Genomic DNA, 21,977 nt, shown 5'->3' with positions numbered 1-21,977 from the left:
CCTTTCTCCACCCATTTAATTGATGACTGTCACAAAACTCGCTATTTTTTTTTCGCAGGTCTTGTGTTTTGATGGAAACACACCATAATATTACAGATATTAATTTATCAAACTGCTACAATCTAATGAAACAGAACCGCTATGCAGAAAATAACTCAGGAAATGGGATCCAGATAATGTCTTTTCAAACCTTTCCCTAATCTGCCTGAGATGCTTTATGCAGGTTTAGTCATTACTGCAGAATTGATTATCATAATCACAGAAAATTACAAAGTATAATAAACTGAATGATTGTTTCTTAGGTTATTTCCTTAAACATCATGGTGCAAAATACAACTTTCAAAGTAAAGTAAATTGTAGAGATGCAATGATTTTCTCTAGAGATGGTTTTAGTTACGGAATAGACAGAGAAGTAAAGGAATCCTCTTTAAGTACGGTGGTTATCTGGATGCGTTTTAAAATTCTGTTGCTTTTCGTCTCACAAAACCAAACAAACCAAAATGATCCTGCAAGCAAACGTTGACCTTTCAGTCTCCTTGCCTTGAAAGGAAAGAAAGAAAAACATCACAGCATAATGAAAGATAAGCCTCCAAATGACCAATAATGGTTCTCCTTTTATAGCATATCCACTTGAGGCTGATTGAAAGTATTAAAAAAAGGTTTTGCTGCAGAGGCTACAGGCTGGACTTTAATGAAGAGATTTTATTGTTTAGTAATGAGCATGAAATCCGAGGCAAGCATCCTGTACTAATGTCTGAGGCAGAATTTACTATATGCCCCCAAGAAGATGAGTCAAGTCTTCAAGGTCTGCCTTTACGAGAAGGGCAGAGGAGGAAGTACGTTAACGTAGAAGACAGAGGGGCCTCCCAGTCAACCCTCTTCACATGTCCACCACCCAACATCCTCCTACAATCTTAAAGCGCACAAAGACACACAGAGTGTGCCTGTCCTTGTGCTTTTGATGTCCCGCCCTCTGGCATCTCCTCAGCATGGCGTGTGACAGGTTGGAAATGTGACAGCTGTCCTTATGCCGGACCGTGTCTGGCCAATGTCACAACAAACACACACGTACAAACACGCTCATCTAAGTGAACGCTCCACATGCAAGGCCTGCACTACAGGGCTCAAACGGAGGAGGTGAGGGCACTTTGTCCGCCTTCTTCGCCCAACTTTAAATGTCATGCCTAGCGTAATGGGGCAGTTTGACTGACAGCAGGGCTGTCGTGTGAGGACGTGTCCAGCTTCAAGGCGAGCGCCTTGGAGATTCTGGACACCGTCTCGTCCCTGTACCGCTGTTTTAACGACAACGTGAAAATCTCCACATTACAATAACAGATCTTCAAGGCTGACAGAGAAATCTCAGTCCAATCTCACAGGAATGTGGATTTGAAAAGGAAAAAAATATCTTTATTTCACATTGGCTGCCTAAATCCATTAGCCATTATTAAACCAGAGGATTTCCTTTTAGAGGAAGAAATTTGACCCAAGAGTGAGAAAGTATTTGAAAACAAGTTTTCTGTTTAGGGAAAAAATGTCTTCAATATTGAACAAATAAATCAGCAACACTAATCTGTGTTTAGCGGTATTACAAAAACAAAGAGCCATGTCCTTAAACTTAATAGGGCTGGAATAAATGTCCATCATGTGTCCTTGGATAACTCCTGCAGTAGATTGGCCCAACACAAATGCTAAGAATTTACACAAACGGGTTGGAAAAACTATCATAAAGAAAAGAAAATGGGAAATATTAGTCCTTCAGAAGAAAAAGTAGGACACAACCCAAGACATGTTACCTACAAGAGGCTTAAAGTATAAATGAATGTTTGCTCAGTCCACAAACTGAACCCAGGAGGGTTCAAATAACTTTTTATTCACATCTTTTATCCCTTTTGAGATTCAACATCCAAAGCATAATTGCTAATTATCGTTACAGTTTTAGGCAGATATTTCTATAGTGGTAAAGCTTTACATTTTGGAACCTGTAAAAACTCAAAGAAGAAAGGAAGCAGGACAAACGGACACATTGATGGAAGGATGGATGGATGGACAGTTTAGCAAAGTGAAGATTAATCAATGAACAAATACTTGATTCAGACTTTCAGTCTAGAAGCTTCCAGGACCTACTTTAATCGCCTACTTTTCTAGGTCAACCGTGTGCAGCAGAGATTTTAGTTGAAGAAAAGTTAAGCAGAATGTTATAACCCCGACCCTCATGGTGTCAATAAAACCACAGCAACACTGGAAAAACAGCATTAGAGTCAGCTATCTAAATCAGCATAATTTAAGGTATTTTAAAAAATAAAGATGGCTTGCATTACCAAATGCAATGAGAATGGTGGACGCATGTGGAGTCACGATTAAGATCTTATTTTAATATAAGCCAGGCGACTGCGACAGCTGCAGAGAGTATGCAGAAAGAAACTAACAAAAACAAAAGAAAAGAAAAAGACAGTTGGTTATTGCTAAAGTATTTGTCCTCTGTTTGCAGAAGGTGCACTCAGTGAATCTAAATAATCCCACTTTCTCCACCTAAGTGCAGAGAGCTTGCATAAGCATGTAAATGTGGCCTCCATGTCTGAGGAAACTTTGTCTGTGTGTCTCCAGCAGCCGATCAGCTCATAAAACCGTGCAGGTAGATGATTAACCGGGCAGCTCTGTGCCGCTTCATAGTCGCAGCCCGAGCCAGGGATTCATTTTGACATGGAGACAATAGAGCAGAGATTAAGGAGCTCCACCTGGAACCATATTGGTGGACCAGCAGCCGCACACACCCTAACATTAGGCAGTGCTTGCTGTCACGAAAGCTTTGTGCACAGGCTGTTCTTACTGGACAGCAGGCAGCAGATTAACAAGATGAAAGGAGCAAAAATAAATTACAAACAGGACAAGAAACTCATACAGTATATTTCAGTTGCAAAGTTTGACATATTTAAGTAATTATAGAAGAAATATATATAATATAATCTTTCTAAGAGTTTGTATTCAATGCTCCAAGAAGGCCCAGTTTTGTAATAAAAAAAAAAAACATAAATTATTTTAATGAACAAATTTATCCTTAGGATTTCAAATGTCAGTTCTTCTCAGTGATGCTGTCCTAAATATTAATAGTAAACAAAGAGAAAAGTTTTTCTACACACAAGAGTGAATATGAAAATGTATTTCTTAGAATTTAGCCCTATTTCTTTTTAGATACTTTTTAAAGATATAAAGACTCAGACCTGCTGCCTAGAGTCAAAAACATGAGCTCCTAAACCTCTCACTGATGGACAGGTCACTGCTTAACAAACCTGAGTCAAATACAGTATACTATTACTACAGTATACTATTACTACAGTATACTATTACTATATTATACTATTACTACAGTATACTATTGCTACAGTATACTATTGCTACAGTATACTATTGCTAATACTTCTGCCCAGCATCACGGAGTCTATGCTACCTCTAGGCCATCATAGATTTTTTCTTGTACTTATTTACAGTAGGTAATATATGGTGGCATTAAAGCTAATTGGTTTAATAAATAACATTAACGGCCATGTGGCAGTGTCTTTGCCGAACTGCTGGATGTAGATCTTGTGCTTCTTGACCTCACAGAGCGATGGTGGCGACTCCGTTTGTAAGCGATCAAAAACTGTAACTTGCCCTATAAAGTCAAGGCAGGAGCAACATTTAAAAAATTCAAAAAAATGTTTTTGTTGTCTCAGTGAAATTAGCTGTCCCTTTTAGCACAAAGCATCATTTAAAACAAATTGCAACAGAATATAGACTGAAACTGTAAAACATTATTAAAATCAAATAAAGAGTAGATGGAAGAATTTCTAGTGGTAATCATTTTCTAATAACTTTTTTCCCTTTTTTTCCTGATATCTTGATAATTCATCTTCCACGGTTTGAGGTTGGAATTTCTTCCCACTATCACCATAACTTTAAACTCCCTCCACAGATTATCTGCCAGATTGAAGTTAAAACCCTTGATGGGCAGCTGCAAAAACGTAATATAACCTCTGGTCAGCAGACACAATATGGTCAAATTAAAATATTACTAAGATTGAAAGATGTATGAGAAGGTTGAGCTTTACTGCATCGCCTCTGTGATTCAGTCACAATAAAAAAACTTTTTAAAATACACATCTGACGAGTTGCCAACAGCAGAATGTAGTTCATGAAATCTACTGGACCCATTTAACTGTTTATAAAGTCTAATGACACCGAGCGACATCCTAAAAACTCCACAGTCTTTACTATGGAAAATAAAATAGAAATGGATAATTATGATGGGGTAACAGAAAACATGATTAACAACATAATGCATAAAAATACTATTTGCAATCCTTTTGAGACACTTTGACATAATGTTTGACTTCCATGACCTGTTTTTCTGTATCATAAGGCCATATGTGTTGTTTGGTACTTAGTTTGACCTTTTAACTTAGTCAAACATTGTTGCTAAATTTCTGAAACCTGTAACCGCTGCAAAAGGTTAGAAGTGCAATCTGTTGCACAACCATTTACCAATAATTCCTCCACCCTATAAAGCCTTGAGTTTACACTTATTGCTTTGTGTGGAGCGATCTGTCGTTGGCGGGAAATAGCTGCACTCTCCTCACAGTTCAAGCCGTCTAATAAAGCCAAATCAAAATGAACAGACGATCTAAATCAAACGTGGAGTATTGAGAGAACTGCAGAGATGACAGTCATGCAGGATTTCTGACTTTTCTGACCAATGTAAGGAAATCTTCTCCACTGTGACATGTAGGGCAGACAGACCACCAACATCCAATAATGTCTTCCATTTAAATCTGCAACCAGGACGTCTAGGAGAAATGCTGGAGAAATTTTCCTGCAATGTCATAAGTGTGATTGGGGCCAAGTGTTAATGATAGTGTGTCTCTGCAATGATCTGGTGCGTTCTGCACAGCTTGTGCTAAAAGTGTGATGGTGGGGCTCAAAGCCACAAGGGTGACTCAAAGAATGTGACATTGCATGTGGAAAATTAACACATGCATATGGTATGTTCATGCCGATGACATAATGTGGAGTGAGGCATCAGTCCACTGCCTCCTGATTTATACACATTGGTCCCACAACGTTTCACATTTGGTGTACCCTGGAACAAATCGCTTTGCTTAAACTTTCACACTTGTTCACAAACTGTAGAATTTCTAAGGCCGATGTTAGTGATAATACACTATTTTTAACGCCAAACCTCCAGGCTGTTTTAATCCCAATTTATCCCAGAACATTATGGAACAAAGTCATTTTCATGTAAACAATCAGGAAATAATACATTTATTCTTACTATAGAAAACTGAGACAGTTCATATAGTTAGAGCCATAATATGTTTGCATGGATTTGGTTTTAGTCCAGCTCTTACCATCCAAGTAACCATGTGCAGTTTAACATGGACTTTGAGAAGGAAGCTGAGTAGTCAGTCACTTCATCTGCATGGGATTCAATTGTTCTCAGATAATGTAAAAACCTTGGTGTTAAAGATAATCTGGACTTGTCATTTAAATCCCATATTAGACAAAAAAATTCAAATTATATTATCCAGTGATGAAGGAGAGAAACTAGTTCATGCATTTGTTACTTTAAGACTGGACTATTGTAATTATTTTTTATCAGGAAGTTGAGGAAATGCTAACAAAAGCTGAGAAGCCAAAGTCCTGATGAAAATTAAAGAGAGAGATTATTTCTCCTAACCTAGCCTCCCTTTATTAGTTTCCTATTAACACAAAATAAAATTTAAAATCCTCCTTCTCACATATAAAGCCTTAAATGGCCAAGCTCCATCTGATATCAGAGATCTGATTGTTCCTTATGTTCCTAACAGAGCACTTCGCTCTCAATCTGCAGGTTTACTAGTGGTTCCTAGAATAAAAATAAAATAAAATGAGGGGCAGATCTTTCGACTCTCCTGAGGGAACAACAATCAGTTTTAGTCCGTGAGGCAGAAACCCCGTCTACTTTTAAGGCTAGGCTTAAAACTTTCCTTTCTAGTAAAGCTTATAGAGTGCCTCAGGTTATCATGAGCTTCCTTTATAGTGATGCTGCTATAGACTTAGGCTGCTGGAGGACATGGGGGGAACTTTACATCATTCTGCTTCATTCCATCTCTGTTCTCCCACTCTGCAGTATTTGTTAATTTAACCCCTAACTTTCTGTTATATGAGCTTTTTCTCAGCATAGTAGCTTCATCTGGTCTGTTCCTGTTTGGCTGTAACACCATCCTGGAGATAAATATCAGCTGCGCTGTTTTAATCAAGGCTGTGATTATAGATTATAGACTTGGGCATGTTTTTGAGTGTTTAGTAATGTTTCTCTCCTAGACATAGCTATGGACTCAGAGGAACAGTTGGGGAAGTGTTCCTGGACCTATGAAAGGCATTTGATACAGACAGTGGTTGATTACGTTACTCTTGATCATCTGTCCATCATCGTATAAAGCCCGCCCTGACAATTTGATTGGATCGCCTGACAGTGGGCGATAATACTCGCGCTACTATGGAGCAGAGCCAGACCAAACTTCCCGACCTCAAACTTTGTGGGCGGGACTAAGTTCGGAATGGCACCCAGGCTAATACCAGCCACCCTCGCACACAGGCCAAACACCTAAATTACTTTTATTTCTTTCGCCAACATAGGAACATTTTTGCCGGTTATCGTAGTGAATGATGGTAGCGGCATATATTTAGTTTATCGCGCAGGCCTACATTTTGTCGTTTACTTTTGTTCCCTGTTTGATTAACATTACTTGATCAAACCTTTTGTACAGTTCTACAATATAAAATAAGTAATAAAAAAAGCCGCTGTGATTCATGCTAATATTGTATCAGGTCAATATCAGTATCGACCAAGTCTCAAAGGTACACTGTCGCTATGCAAAAGACTCTGTGGCACATGGAAAAGTGTGGGGGTGAATGGAGGGGGTGTAGTCATGATGATGGAAAGTGAATTTCACATGACTGAATAATCAAACTACTTGAATTAAAATGTTATGTCAACTAATTCAGAAGAGAAATCTCACCTGAGACACACTGGCTATTAATGCTAGCAACTCCAAGAGCTTTGTTCATGGTCAGAAACCAGATCGTCTGCGACGCAGTTAATGTAGATATGCCCCTCCCCCCTTTCCGCAGACACTATGTGTAATTCCTGTTTAGTACCTAATTGCAGAAAGTCTGGCTGTAGTGCCGTCCACAACTATCCCAGACAGCGTGCAGGATGCTAGTTTGTGCTAGCTCTGTGCGAGGGTCTGTTGGTTTGCACAGAAATTGCATCATCTTCTGCTTTTTTAGTTTGAGTCTTTTTGATATGGTAGACATGAAAAAGAACACAAACAATATAAAACTTCCGTAAAAATTCAAAAAATATCCACTGGACTTGATTTCCAAGATTTGAAGACGTTTCTCCACCTCTCCAGGAAGCTTTCTCAATTCAAATGTCTGGATCCGCAGTGAGTTTGAGTCTTTATAGACGAAGGCTTGTATCGCTTGGAAACATGCAAATGGAACCGATGAATGGGTCGTTGGGTTCCATTGTTAGCCTGTAATATCTGAAACCTGTCTATGATCCTGATGGTCGGTCGTTAAAGGGGGGGGGGGGGATTGCCGTTAAGGGGGGGATTGTCTCCTGTAATACCTGAAACCTATCTATGATTGTTAAGAGTCGGTCGTTAAGGAGGTATTGTTCACCGGCTGGCCGTCTTCAAATCTTGGAAACCAAGTCCAGTGGATATTTTTTGAATTTTTACGGAATGACTATGACCTGGATGACTGAGAACCTTCATCAGCATAACAATATAAAACCAATCATCAGTTCAAACAATTCTTAGTACATATTGACTGATAGTCCCCCCTTTTTCGGATGCTGATAATGATTATCTTCAAATCAGTCTTACCAATTCCTGATGTGTGCTGCTGATTTTAAGGGGCTTACGTTTTTGAAGCCATTATTGCTTTTTCATGGTACAATTATAACACATTTTTCTTAAAACTTGATTTAAACAAAAAAGGAACATTTAATGACAAGTGGAGGGAACGGTAGAGCAAGTGCTTCATATGGTCTCACAGCATGGCTGCATTCATTAATGCACAGAAATATATTGGCTGATCTGTCTATATAAAAAAAACCCTGCAGGTATGGGCCAAAAATATTGGCAGGCTGATGTATCGGTTTACCTCTACTTATTAGGGACATTTTGCAGCCACTTGACTTTTACAGCTGCTTTTTGTATCTATGCTTCTTTTTCTATGTCTGCTTCTGTCTCCTTGAACCCCAGTGGGCCTCAGCAGATGGCCGCTCACACTGAGCCTGGTTCTGCTGGAGGTTTCTTCCTGTTCAAAGGGAGTTTTTCCTCTCCACTGTCGCTACAAGCATGCTTAGTGTGAGGGATTGCTGAAGAGTCAATGAGTCGATGCAATCAGCTGGTTTTCCTTAGATAGAAAACTTTGAATCAATCTGACTGGATGATCTGGTTGATCTGGATCTATAAAGTGACCTGAGATGACATGATGTGAATTGGAGCTATAGAAAAACACTTATAATCCATATGTTGTGCCTTTAGCATTGTTTATATTTTCCCCATATTATCAATTTTACACATCAGTCGGAAAGAGAATCACAAGGAATAAAATGCATACTGTTAAAAGGAGAAAAAGAAAGAGCAGATACAGCTTGTTTAAGAGTGATGGTGGAAAGTAGGCCATATGCAAATAATTCCACAAGGAAACGTACAGAGGTGGGGGTCGATTGAGGTAAGGAGAGGGGGGTGGAGAGGGGTGGGGGATCTACTCCTGAGATGGTAAAGCAGGAAACTTCTGATGCTCAGCTTGGGGTCCATGCAGGTGGGTGGGATTCGTTTGGAGATGCTGTGTGGGTGGTTAGGGGAAGCGGGGGATGGCCACTGAAGCGCTCCGTTGAAGATTTGCAGTGAGAGACGAGGGAAGATTGACTTGACCTTTGGCTTCAAGGTGTCAAACTGGGGTCAATGTTACATCAGGGAATGGGTTGGAGCTCAGTGAACTCTAGTAACCCCTCCTGAGGCGACGGTGCCTCTTTGACAGCCTTGCTCCGCTGAGGATGCTAACTTTCTCTCCATCATCTCCCTAAACAAGATCTTTTTTCGGAGGTAATGGAAGCTTCTAATGTGGTACATGAAAGGCATGAGTGTTTCATCATTTCCCAATATAGAAACCCGGCACTTCATGTATTTTTATCTGCACAGGGGGATGTAAAGAACGTCCATAACATGGTGGGCTTCAACAAGCAGAGACTGAACTCTTTTAAATGAAAATAGCCTATTGTGTCCTTAAAAAGGAAAAAAAACAGACAATTCAACCAGAGTATCGCCTGCGGTTTCATCACCATCAAGGTGAAAGCAACTGAGAAAACATGTGCCCTGAATGCATGACATCATGATGCAACAGATGACTCAGATACAGCGAGGAAAACGTTCATCATGTGCAAACAATTATCAATTCATCACCATCAGAGCTGTTCGGAGGCATTAGTCACCGCATATGCTCCCACACCTAGCTACGCTATGATACAGCAAGACTTCATAGGCCAAACGTGTGTCATCAGCAGGGTGCTGAGGTAGTGAATGATGAATTCTCACTTCTAATGAAAAGTGTGCTTCCAGGTTTAGGACAGCTGCATAAAAGGAAAAAGGTATAACAAGGTGGGGAAGGCAAAGAAAAGACTTTCTGTTCTTGTAAAGCGCCTTATTATCTGCTCAAGGAGTTTGGAGAAGTGAGAGAAAGAAAAATGGTATCATCATCCATTAAAACATCTCCTGCCTTACTCTGCTTTTCATTATGAAAATTTAGAAAGTTCTTAAGACTCCCTGACTGCCAAAGCATTGCACTGAAAGTAGTTATAATGTGTGGTTACTGGTAAGTGATTTCTGATTGGGATGCATGGAGCATGGATCCTCTCCTTGGCCAATGCAGGTCATGGTTTAAAATCAGGACTCAAACATAAATGAGTCTATGTGGCTCTGTGTGTGTGTGTGTGTGTGTGTTTGGGGGGGGGTACAGATATTTCATAGAAAAAGTACAGCAATGTTGTGTTTCATTTTAAATAATCCTGCATAGAAGATATTTTCTCCTGAACCTTTACCAATGGGAACCATTTCAGTACAACAACAAAAAATAAAATCTGAAATGTGAGAAAAGTAATGGGCAGCCATTTTTAATAATATAAGAGTCCGCCTTTTTTCACTGAACCACAACAGACTGTTAGGATAATTATCACTGATGATGCGTGAGTTTATTACACCTTAATATTAGCTGCCTGTTGGGCGTCAGAAGGGATGTTTAATTATCATAGTTCCTCTATATACAGTTATAATCTTCATTCTGTACGTGGCAAAGATTTGGGAATGGAATGAGAACAATGTTTAATATTTTGATAAGGCTGGAGCCATGGATGTCTCCTCACCTGCTGACACGTTGGATGTAAAATGTGACGATATGGCAGACTGGAGACGTATAAAATGACTCTTTAACTGTCCAGGCCACTTCCATAGGGGTGAGCCCGGTGGGGGGGGGGGGGGGGGGGGGGGGAGGAGATTGCAGCTGCCTTCTGTAACTCTGAGCTACTTCTCTGATCTGAGTGAGATTATAATCTGTTGTCATGTCTCCTGGTTATTTAACACATATAAGTTATGAGGTGTTATTTAAAGCTACAGTGTGTAATTTTCAGCGACATCTAACGTCCAGACTGCAGCAACATGAACATCTCCCCCCCACCGCTTCTCCCCCCAACAGTACGGCGAGCGTTATGGGACAAAATGTCTTCCACGACGTCGGAATCACCTACCTTCTCAAGTGATGAGGTTTGTTTACATAGATAATTTTACAGATAGTATTTCATTAGTCTGTGTAGGGTATAGATTTCATGTAGACTTTAGATAATGAATATACCCGTTATTTTTTCTACATCGTTGTGACGTTTTGGTGAGCTGCTTTGCATGGTGATATAAACAGACGAAGTAATTGTAGTCATTAGTTTAACAGCGAGATTGTGTTCGCTGGAAGAATATATATTCCCCGTTTACAGAGTCCAAGTCTTGTTTGTGGCACGGGGGTTACAACGCGAGGAAGAGGGAGAGGAAGAGGGCAGAGAGGCCGGGGTGGGCGTGCAGCCAGGGCCAGGCGAGGGAGAGAGCAGAGGAGGAAAGGCTTGAAGATCTCCAAAGGAGCCGGAGAGAAGTAACCGAGGTATATATCCAGAAAATTATTTTACAGAAAATTACTGAATCATTACCTGTGAAACGTCAGGGACGTTGCTGAATAAGTATACTGGAGAGTAACAGCATCATCACGGAGCATGTTATTGTTTTAGACAGGTCTGAGCATCCTGTACTCCAAAAACTGCAGTGATATTAGCATTTGATAATATATTAAAACATCACATGTATTTGTCCTGTGTTTAATTTTCTCAGAGACTTATTGGGGAGATGACCCTGGAGGAGCACAGGGAGCTCACCACCCAGCTCCTGGAGAGGCAGCCAGGACTACTTTTTGATGCCCTGATGATGCATCAGCTCAGGCATGGTGCCCCACCGTTTACTGGTGTACAGGGAGTACCATGGTGTACTTGTGGTAACTGCAGGGACATGCCTACAGACCGGGAGAGGATATGCTGTGGCCAGGATCCAGCTCACTGTGTAAGCCGGCTACCTCACTTCTCCCAGTACTGCTTGGAAGAAGGTTTTTTACGTATTCATAGGCAGTACAGGGAGGAACTGACAGTATTTGGGCAAGTTAGGGGGCCTGGGGATGACAACCGGGAGTACCGTTATGCAGCATATAGGCATTTTATTTTCTGGCAACATGGCTCTTTAGGCCAGGGAAACCGTGTTGTCATCCCCAGCTGCTGTGTTTGGAGCATCAGGGACAAGTTCCCTGACCCCACTGGACATTACACAGGATTCATACCAGGCATCTGAGTATTCTCCCTGGCCCTCTGGCATGTCAATACAGGACCACAAGTGCTCACAAACCTGTGTGAACATCATCAGGGCATCAAAGCTATTTTTCCTTTTTTTGTGGTTAGACTTTACTATTTTTTATTATCTTTCAAAGTATGTTCTATTTTTTTCACTGCAACTTTGTCCAGGAATTATTTTGTATTAAATTATTTATTTGTGAAAGTTATTTGTTTTTGCAATTGTAAATAAAATCTAAAAAATTACATATACCTGTTGTATTTGTCAGTATATACATATAAGCATGGACCCATAGAAAAAGTACTTTCCTGTTATGTTTGTAAATGATAATTTGTAATTCAGGCTACACTAATGTACTTGTGTTATCACAGGGATCAGCTTTGTCCATGTAATTTTAACCCAAAAAGGAATCTACAAAAATAACTTATGTTGACACAGTTTATAATCTAAATAATTTCCAAGTTAAATATTTTGGCCATCTCTTCAAATCTTGACAATATAAATAGAAACATTGTACAATCATAAACCTGCAGTTTCTAGTGTATAAATAGTTGTAAACAGCTCATTTCATCTTCACCAGAACTGTCTTTGACAAAGTCAAAAAATAAAGTATAATTTCTTGTTTGAACTGAAAGCTAAATGCACCCTATCATCCTGTAGTTCTGCCTTCAACTCAAATTTGTATAAAAAATACAATAGCTATAAGAAAAACAGCGGATCACCAGCTATGCATCATTTATTTACTGCAGTGACATAGATATTTTCACTTGTGCAAAAGGGGAATATATTTCCCAGCAATATCTGTACACATCTGAACTCGTTCATTACAACTTTTTTTCATGTTGTATGAAGCAGGATGTCTGAATCACATATCATCAGGTGGACTGAAGACTGGTCCTGTTGGAGACAGTGTCATGATACAAGTAGTTAGTATAGTATTGCACTGATTTCTGTTTGTGGTCAACATCTTACTTCACTTGTCATGCAAGCTATACCCTAATATGCCACAATTGAGGCAAATAAATGTGTGTGACTTACCTAGACCTCTCCTGACTTGTGTTGGCACAAGTTCTGATGTGGCAGGTGCAGTTATGGGGGGCACCAAACCGAGCCTCCTGGGGTCATCTGGTCGAAGGCTCCGTCTTCGCGGCATCCCCACCTCAGTCACAAGTCTTCTTTTAAGAATTCGTTCCTGCAGCTCCGGGATATAGCTGTAGTTTTTTTCAGATTTCAGGGCATATACACTGTATCTTCTGGCGTTTTTGTTGTACAGCCTTCTGAAACTAATTAGACAGATTACAACACTTCAGAGTCAGTTTTTTTTCCCCCACAAAAGAAAAAAATAAATAAGCTCTTTTAAAAAAACATAGATTAAGAGTGTCAGTATGTGCTGTAGTTACTGGGAGTATTTAGTTGTAAGTTTATTAGACTTACATCTCTTTGCCTTCGGCTGTTTTCATTGTAGGTCGGTTCCGATGGAAGTTGTAGTCAAGAGCAGCCAGCAGAACTCTTGCCTCATAAACTGGGGGACTGAAAGCATGACGCTTGCTGGCATACATCAGAATATGGTTCTGGAATGCTTCTAGGTCAGCAGTTGATCTGATTGAACAGTAATTGTAAACTTCAGTGTTTGCAAAAACAACCACAGAATAGTATAATGTACACAATGTGATTTTGTGTGAAGCATTTAGATGCACTTTACCTGAAGCGTAGGTATTTATGAACATTCTTCTGCCAACGCTTATTGAGAATAATGTCTATTAAAGCTTTGTGGCATTTGGAGTCTCTCTGGATCCACTCCTTTCCATGCAGTTCTTCCAGATGTCCATGTTCGCATTTTCCTGTTTTCCATGTGTGAATGTTGCACACATGGTGGGTGATGCCAATCCATAGTGTCTGTGTAGAAAGTAGAAAAGCACTTTTTCATACACAAACTGTATCCTGAAATTCATTAAATATGTGTGCAAATTCTCATACACATATGCACTTACAAGAAAATGCTCAGTTGTGTCAGCCATCTTACAACACCACCAAAAATGGTTCACAATGTCTTTCAGCCAGACAAAGAGGGTTGATTGTCCTTTGATTTTTGCTGCCTTTAGCAGAAAAACAAAACATATATAAAAGGCAAATGACATAAGGTATTCAACCATATTACATGTAAGGGTAAAAGTAGACACATTTTAATGTTGAAGAATACACCTGATTGATTAGCTAACTTCAGTCATACTGTAGATGCCTATACAGTCATCACTTTATGATTAATGTAAATGATAAAATTTGAGCCATTTTTTAACTTACAGCTGCTATTTTTTTAGCCAGGTTTTTGGCACCATGCCACATGTCCAGACTGTGATGAATTCCAAGTGCCTTGTATTTGCCTTTATCTGGGTCTGCATAGTAGGGAAACATACAATATCACTACAGTATTCTAGTAATGTTTAAAACAAAGAAATTCATACACTTTATCAGATAAAGCCTTACTCATAAGGGCCCCAATCTGGGCATGAGCATCAGTGCAGACCTCTACAAGCTTTATCTCTGATGTTAGCTTGTCTACAGTCTGGATAAAGCCCTCCCTCTCCATGACAACAGAGTTCCAGGATGTGTGCCGCTTGTCAATGGTGGCAACATGAATGATCTCTTTGGTGTCATTCTCCATGGTGGTGTAGCTGCAGTACTGTGCACAGTGGCCTGGTGAGTCATTTCTTCCATCCGCTGAAAAAGTAACAAATACAAAAAGGCAAAAAATAAAATGATCAGCTGCTTACAATCACACTGTCCTTGTCTAATGTCTTTATTACTCGTTGAGCTATGTACCTAGAACAACAACATCTTTCCCTTGAAGGGAACTGAGGGCCTCACTCCTCCTCTCTTCCCAGAAGTCTTTTATGGTGTCAACACAGTAACTGTCCTGAATGGAGAAGAAGGTGTTCTTGTTCACCATCCCCATGTTCATAAATTTGAACAAAAGGGCAACCTTTGCATAGTTATTGCCAGACAGTAAAATGTTGGTGGACAAGAGAAAATCTCCTATTTGCATCCCAAACTTCATTTTTGCCTGGGAATTCCATCTCCACAAGCTGTGTCCTTTGGGACAGACCTAAAAGTCAAAGACATGCGAATAAATAAATAAATAAATAAATAATACTGGCTTCCACTAGAAAATTGTCATAGCTAGACAACCATAATCTTACGATGTGCCACAAGGGTCTAGACTTACCCATTCCACACTTATTGCTGTCCCCTTGGTAGCGATGTTTATCTCAAATGGGGCACTGCTGTTGCAAAACGTGCCAGTCTGAAGAAGAGCTGTACACTTATCCACCGGCAGGATCAGAAATGTGGCCAGTTGTTTCAAGCAGTCTTCATAAACTATTGCTGCTCTGGCACCGATGTCATCCTCACAGAGGACATGCAGTGGCTGTGGGAAAGCAGGTGCTTCATCACATGGTGGCTCATCAGGAGGGTCTTCACGTGCAGGCTGATCATGTACAGTTTCATCTAGTCCAATAACTGGAAGTTCATCAATTGATAGTCCTTTAAGTGCTCCACCCATTCTATTGAGACACATAATGAAAGCATGTGTGCAACAAATAATTTGACAAAAAAAAAACTATAATACCACACAACAGTTGCAGTACAAAGAATGAGTGATGACATACCGTATACAAATAGGTGGAAAATACTCTTCATCTGAGCTGTCATAATTCTTGCCATCATCACTTTTGGGATGAATGTTGGAAGAACCTTCATCTGTCCAATCGATTCTGTAAAGAAGGGAAAATTAGGGGGGAAAAGAAATAAATTAAAAATATAAAAATCGTTCACAGCACATTTAGAATAGTTAGAAAGTATCACTTACACACTATTCAACAGATCATTGAAAACATTTTCCCCCATCTCCTCCTCAACAATACTCATGTCCTGTAAGCTGTTAAAAAATAAAAAAAATACACCAATTATAAGTTTATAAAAGAAGATGACATAGCTCAAAGATGGTACAAGTTAGCTGTTACCTTTGCTCCAGGCTCTGAATTTCTGTAGCTCCTGCAATTACATCCAAATGCTCCTCTCTGTAAAGTATAATCACAGCATGTTTCTTTACACATATGGAGAGCGACGGTAAACACTACAGAAAGCTGACTCACTTGCTATTTTATTAGCATCAGAATCTTAGAGTAGCTTTATTTATTACTGAACCAATGTCACAATACAACAAAACTACAATCAGGTTATGAAGTGTGTTGGGACCACAATAGTTTCAGAGTGATGACTTGCCTTTCTGTGCCACTAGAAGCACCAATCGTTGACAGAGCTGGGGCTGTCACAAGAGAGGGTTTTCCCTTCATCGGAGTAGACGCTGAAGGACTTCTCTCATAGCTGTAGGACCAGTGACACATCTGAGGTTACAGAGTCACACACAGCTGTAATAATTGCTGTTACCGTACATAAGATGAAGCTGAGAGGAATGGCTTGCCTAGACTTACAATATTGAAATATACCTGTATACGTGATAAACAGCTATCAGATACAAGTGTTAGATAAATCCAGTGATAAGTCTGCTGCCTGGCACGTAGCTCGCTAATATGCAGCTTCATATATCTGTCCCTCTCACACTCACACACGCCACTATCAGCTGTGGTAATTTTATGAAGCTGTGGCCTTATCTAGGTAATGCTACCAGACATCTTGACAATAGTTTGGTTGAAACGGGATGTGGGGGTGGGGTATTACGTGTATAAAAAGACAATTGTGTGTGTAGGATTAATTACCTGTCCAAGAGAAAACTGGCAACTTGAGCGTCACTTTGAAAACCTTTTTCCTCCATCAGTGACTTCCATCGTGTAAATGCCGTGCCAATGTTGATCCGTGTTTTTTGCCGTTTCTTGTCACGCTTGAGTTTATTCTCGTCGTGTTTCCGCTTCTTAGATGACGGGGGTTCGGTGTCCGCCGCTTTTCGTTGTGATACAGAGTAGGCATGATCCTCCATTCGTCTGATGTTTGGCCACACAGTGCCAAACAGTTTGCCAAGTCACTCACGCCTGCCGCCTTGTTCACCTTTGTTGTTACTGAAGCGCCGTATACCTGCTTCTTCTTCTTCTTTGGTTTCAGGCAGACTAAACGCTTCTCAGGCATAATACTGCCATCTACTGTTCAGTACCATCTCAGTTCATCTCTCTCAACTTGCCGTAGTTATTTTCGAGCGTAATGGGAGATCTCGCAATCGCTAGTTTGTTGCCTCTGCGCTGCCGTAGAGCAAAGATGTCAGCCCCCATGGCTGCGCGACCCGCTCCTATGTAATTATAAATAACGAATTCTAAGGCAACGCAAATATTATGGTTAAAAGGCTGATCTCAAAGGTGATGATAAATAACATAGTTATGTATAATATATTACATTTCTGACTTTATATTCCTGTAAAAATTACACACTGTAGCTTTAAAGAGTTTTTCCCAACTGATCTCAGGAAAAATAACGGGAGAGAAAGCTCCAAGGTGTAGAAACAGAAAGCCTATTTTAACAGGACAAACATCTCATCATCTTTTTGACTTCTACTTTTCTCAGGCTGCAATCACTCAGTTAAATGTTGTTTCTTTAAAGCTACAGTGTGTAATTTTCAGCGACATCTAGCGGTCAGACTGCAGACCGCAGCAACATGAACATCTCCCCCCCAGCGCTTCTCCCCCCCAACAGTACGGCGAGCGTTACGGGACAAAATTTCTTCCACGACGTCCACATCACCTACCTTCTCAAGTGATGAGGTTTGTTTACATAGATAATTTTACAGATAGTATTTCATTAGTCTGAGTAGGGTATAGATTTCATGTAGACTTAAGATAATAAATATACCCGTTATTTTTTCTACATCGTTGTGACGTTTTGGTGAGCTGCTTTGCATGGTGATATAAACAGACGAAGTAATTGTAGTCATTAGTTTAACAGCGAGATTGTGTTCGCTGGAAGAATATATATTCCCCGTTTACAGAGTCCAAGTCTTGTTTGTGGCACGGGGGTTACAAGGCAAGGAAGAGGGAAAGGAAGAGGGCAGAGAGGCCGGGGTGAGCCTGCAGCTGGGGCCAGGCGAGAGAGGGGAGCCAGCGGGGTGAGAGCAGAGGAGGAAAGGCTTGAAGATCTCCAAAGGAGCCGGAGAGAAGTAACCGAGGTATATATCCAGAAAATTATTTTACAGAAAATTACTGAATCATTACCTATGAAACGTCAGGGACGTTGCTGAATAAGTATACTGGAGAGGAACAGCATCATCACGCCGCAGCATGTTATTGTTTTAGACAGGTCTGAGCATCCTGTACTCCAAAAACTGCAGTGATATTAGACAATTGTGTGTATAGGATTAATTACCTGTCCAAGAGAAAACTGGCAACTTGAGCGTCACTTTGAAAACCTTTTTCCTCCATCAGTGACTTCCATCGTGTAAATGCCGTGCCAATGTTGATCCGTGTTTTTTGTCGTTTCTTGTCACGCTTGCGTTTATTCTCGTCGTGTTTCCGCTTCTTAGATGACGGGGGTTCGGTGTCCGCCGCTTTTCGTTGTGATACAGAGTAGGCATGATCCTCCATTCGTCTGATGTTTGGCCACACAGTGCCAAACAGTTTGCAAAGTCACTCACGCCTGCCGCCTTGTTCACCTTTCTTGTTACTGAGGCGCAGTATACCTGCTTCTTCTTCTTCTTTGGTTTCAGGCAGACTAAACGCTTCTCAGGCCTAATACTGCCATCTACTGTTCAGTACCGTCTCAGTTAATCTCTCTCAACTTGCCGTAGTTATTTTCGAGCGTAATGGGAGATCTCGCAATCGCTAGTTTGTTGCCTCTGCGCTTGCCGTAGCGCAAAGATGTCAGCCTCCATGGCTGCGAGACCCGCTCCTATGTAATTATAAATAACGAATTCTAAGGCAACGCAAATGTTATGGTTAAGAGGCTGAGCTCATAGGTGATGATAAATAACATAGTTATGTATAATATATTAAATTTCTGACTTTATATCCCTGTAATTATTACACACTGTAGCTTTAAATAGCACCAATTCACACGTGTCTTTATTTCTTGACGGTGTTTCTGCTGACAGAACTGAGGCCATTTTGTTGGATGTTGCTGTTGGCATTCTGAGACCTGCTTCCTGGAACCTGGATCTATACCTGCGTTTATTAAAGTTTATCACTTTGCTTCCAAAATCCTTGGAAAGCTTTAGGTATGTTTCCATCAGCTTCGTCTCATGTGAATTTTAAAGTATTGCATCAGAAAAGCCAAAAAAACAAACAAAAAAGGAATAACTGGAAAAAATTAAACCCACCAATTCATATACAAGGTTTTAAACCTGCTTCAGGTGGTTTTTGGCAAATGCGCAAAACAGGAGATGGAAAACTTTTTCCGTTTCAGTTCTGACGTCAAACTTTGATCCCACATGACTGATCGGCTCTCCCTACTGTTGCGTTTTCCTCGATGTTTCTATTATTCTCACAGACATGGCTCACAGCGGCATCGCCATTATTAAGACATCTGATTGCAATATATTCATTAAAACTCTCCTCCACTGATCTGTGGTCAGCGCTGGATTGCAGCCTCTACTTCCTGTTTATTACAGCCACGCGTGATGGCGTATGATGACATTAGGCTTTGAGGTGATTGGTTAATTCGCTTTAAACCAAATGAAAACACCACAAGTTCACATTTCCTGTTTTGTTTTTTAAGTTTGAAAAGTTTGCTTTAAGTATGAATCTTGGTCGGATGGAAACACGACTTCCAGGAAGGATTGAAGTAGCTCTTGCAGCAAAGTTCCAGGTTTATTTGTTTTTTTCTTGTAAATCTCTGAATTCATTTTTTTAGTTCATTACTGCACTGCAGGTCAATCGGTTCCATTTGCAGCATAACAGGAGAGAAGGTGCAAAAAGCTGGAATGTATCACCCTGGGCTGACGTCTATAAATCTTTCATCCAACTCCATGTTTCCAATATCCGTCCCACAATAATCAGCACTAAATGCTGCAAACTTTTCCATCAAACATCTGCACGCACGCAGATGTTCCTTCCATAGTTTAAGTTTTGTGCAGAAAGCTTTCTGTTGTGATGAGCTAATCAGGACATTGGACAGTAAGGTTTAGGATTTTAGTTCATGTGTAATGTCCACAAATAATGTCACATCCATCCCCCCATTTTGGAGCATCTAGCACATGAATATCCACTCTACTATCTTCCATGAATTTCTATATTTCAGCTCTTCACTCAAACCTCTTCAAACACCTCCCCTGCTGAGCCAGTGTACCTCAGTGGAGTACATGGCGAACATGGCCATAACACGTGTCGATTTCTTCTGAAAACAAACAGAACTGTGTCGTAAACCTCTGGACCTGATGTAATTCATGTATTTCTAAACTACTGAAGCATTTGCTATATAGTGCTTGCTGATATATGATGCAATGCGGAACGATTGCTGGCTCAGCGTTTTCCTCCTCCAGCTTTCTTGGGACCAGCTCAATCTCGCTCCATTATTTTTGTCCGTCACTCATGGCGCTCCATCAGTGGTAGCACCCACCTGTCTGTCCCATGGCATACCAGTTACACTCAATCACATTACACAGCTGCTTCTAATACATATATGTGGCTGTGGCCCGGCTGAAAACCAAACCCAAACCTAGAAACTCTACCGTCTGATAGAGGCTGCCAGTCGTATGATGTCACGTCTATCAGAGCTTCCATCCAGCACCATGACGTGGTGATGTAAAACTTTGGCTTTGTCCCATAGTTGTTCATGATGTTAGCTGAGAGCCCCTTAATTCACTCTCCCACATTCTTTTCTTCTCAGAGCAGAGAGTATCAGCCACAGCACGGAGTCTTTCAGAAACTCACCTTCCTTAAATGCTTTTCCTGCTTTGGAAAACTAACTTGTTGCATCAGTAACTTAATGGACTTTTTGAAGATTCCTTGCTGGATATGGAATCCTGCTGCTCTTCTCGTTGTATTCTGCACTCCCCTTTGTAGTTCTAATATTGCTTGCTGTGGCATAATGACTCTTGAAGCCGTATTCACTGAGAACAGACGCTCTTTCTCTTCACATCAAATCGCTTTTTTAACAAACTCAACAAATAATCCTGCAAAGTCCACCTGTCTTGAAAATGTCTGGTTAGCAGCTCATTTGGTTTCTTCTTCTACTGCTAGTTGGCCAACCTCTTCTTCATGTGTTCTCCCACATTTAGAGCAATGCTCTTCCTTTGTAACGATGTTTCTTTGTCAGTTCTAGTAAGATGATTAAAGAAGAAGATCTTATAGAGGAAAACTGCATTAGATCTTTGAGAGGGGTCGGGTGTGAATGAATGAATGAATGGATGGATGGATGGATGGATGGATGGATGGATGGATGGATGGATGATGGATGGATGGATGGATGGATGATGGATGGATGGACGGATGGATGGATGGTTGGATGATGGATGGACGGATGGATGGATGGATGGTTGGATGATGGATGATGGATGGATGGATGGATGGATGATGGATGGATGGATGATGGATGGATGGACGGATGGATGGTTGGATGATGGATGGACGGATGGATGGATGGATGGATGATGGATGATGGATGAATGGATGGATGGATGATGGATGATGGATGGATGGATGGATGGATGGATGGATGGATGTCTGGATGGATGGATGATGGATGGATGGATGGATGGATGATGGATGGATGATGGATGGATGGATGATGGATGGATGATGGATGGATGATGGATGGATGGATGATGGATGGATGGATGGATGATGGATGGATGATGGATGGATGTCTGGATGGATGATGGATGGATGGATGGATGGATGATGGATGGATGGATGATGGATGGATGATGGATGGATGGATGATGGATGGATGTCTGGATGGATGGATGATGGATGGATGGATGATGGATGGATGGATGTCTGGATGGATGGATGATGGATGGATGGATGATGGATGGATGGATGGATGTCTGGATGGATGGATGATGGATAGATGGATGGA

The 21,977-nt window shown here is 40.7% G+C and overlaps 2 protein-coding genes and 1 long non-coding RNA gene across 3 annotated transcripts in view; 1 reads left to right on the top strand and 2 right to left on the bottom strand.

Moving 5' to 3' along the window:
* The window catches only part of babam2 (BRISC and BRCA1 A complex member 2), a 130,867-nt gene that overhangs the window by 36,278 nt on the left and 72,612 nt on the right, over window positions 1-21,977 (bottom strand). The window lies entirely within an intron of this gene.
* On the top strand, window positions 10,798-12,128 carry LOC119783581 (P2X purinoceptor 7-like). The gene is made up of 2 exons (XM_038285174.1): window positions 10,798-10,847; window positions 11,457-12,128. The coding sequence occupies exons 1-2, from the start codon at window positions 10,803-10,805 to the stop codon at window positions 11,961-11,963; spliced, it is 552 nt and encodes a 183-aa protein (XP_038141102.1). The 5' UTR covers window positions 10,798-10,802; the 3' UTR covers window positions 11,964-12,128.
* On the bottom strand, window positions 12,684-13,885 carry LOC119783582. The gene is made up of 4 exons (XR_005280819.1): window positions 13,666-13,885; window positions 13,398-13,562; window positions 13,002-13,161; window positions 12,684-12,860 (listed from the first exon to the last, which is right to left on the bottom strand). It is a non-coding gene; the product is annotated as an uncharacterized LOC119783582 (long non-coding RNA).

The sequence above is a fragment of the Cyprinodon tularosa genome, unplaced genomic scaffold, assembly GCF_016077235.1.
Source record: "Cyprinodon tularosa strain WSP-4 unplaced genomic scaffold, ASM1607723v1 ctg207, whole genome shotgun sequence".
Classification (NCBI taxonomy): Eukaryota; Metazoa; Chordata; class Actinopteri; order Cyprinodontiformes; family Cyprinodontidae; genus Cyprinodon; species Cyprinodon tularosa.
Note: the sequence above shows the minus strand (reverse complement) of the source record. Positions and strands in the feature narration are given on the sequence as shown.

Coding starts and splice junctions, on each gene's coding strand:
- LOC119783581 (XM_038285174.1), top strand. CDS start 10,803: ATGTCTTCCACGACGTCGGAATCACCTACCTTCTCAAGTGATGAG. Junction 10,848..11,456: donor CTACCTTCTCAAGTGATGAG/GTTTGTTTACAT, acceptor TAATTTTCTCAG/AGACTTATTGGGGAGATGAC.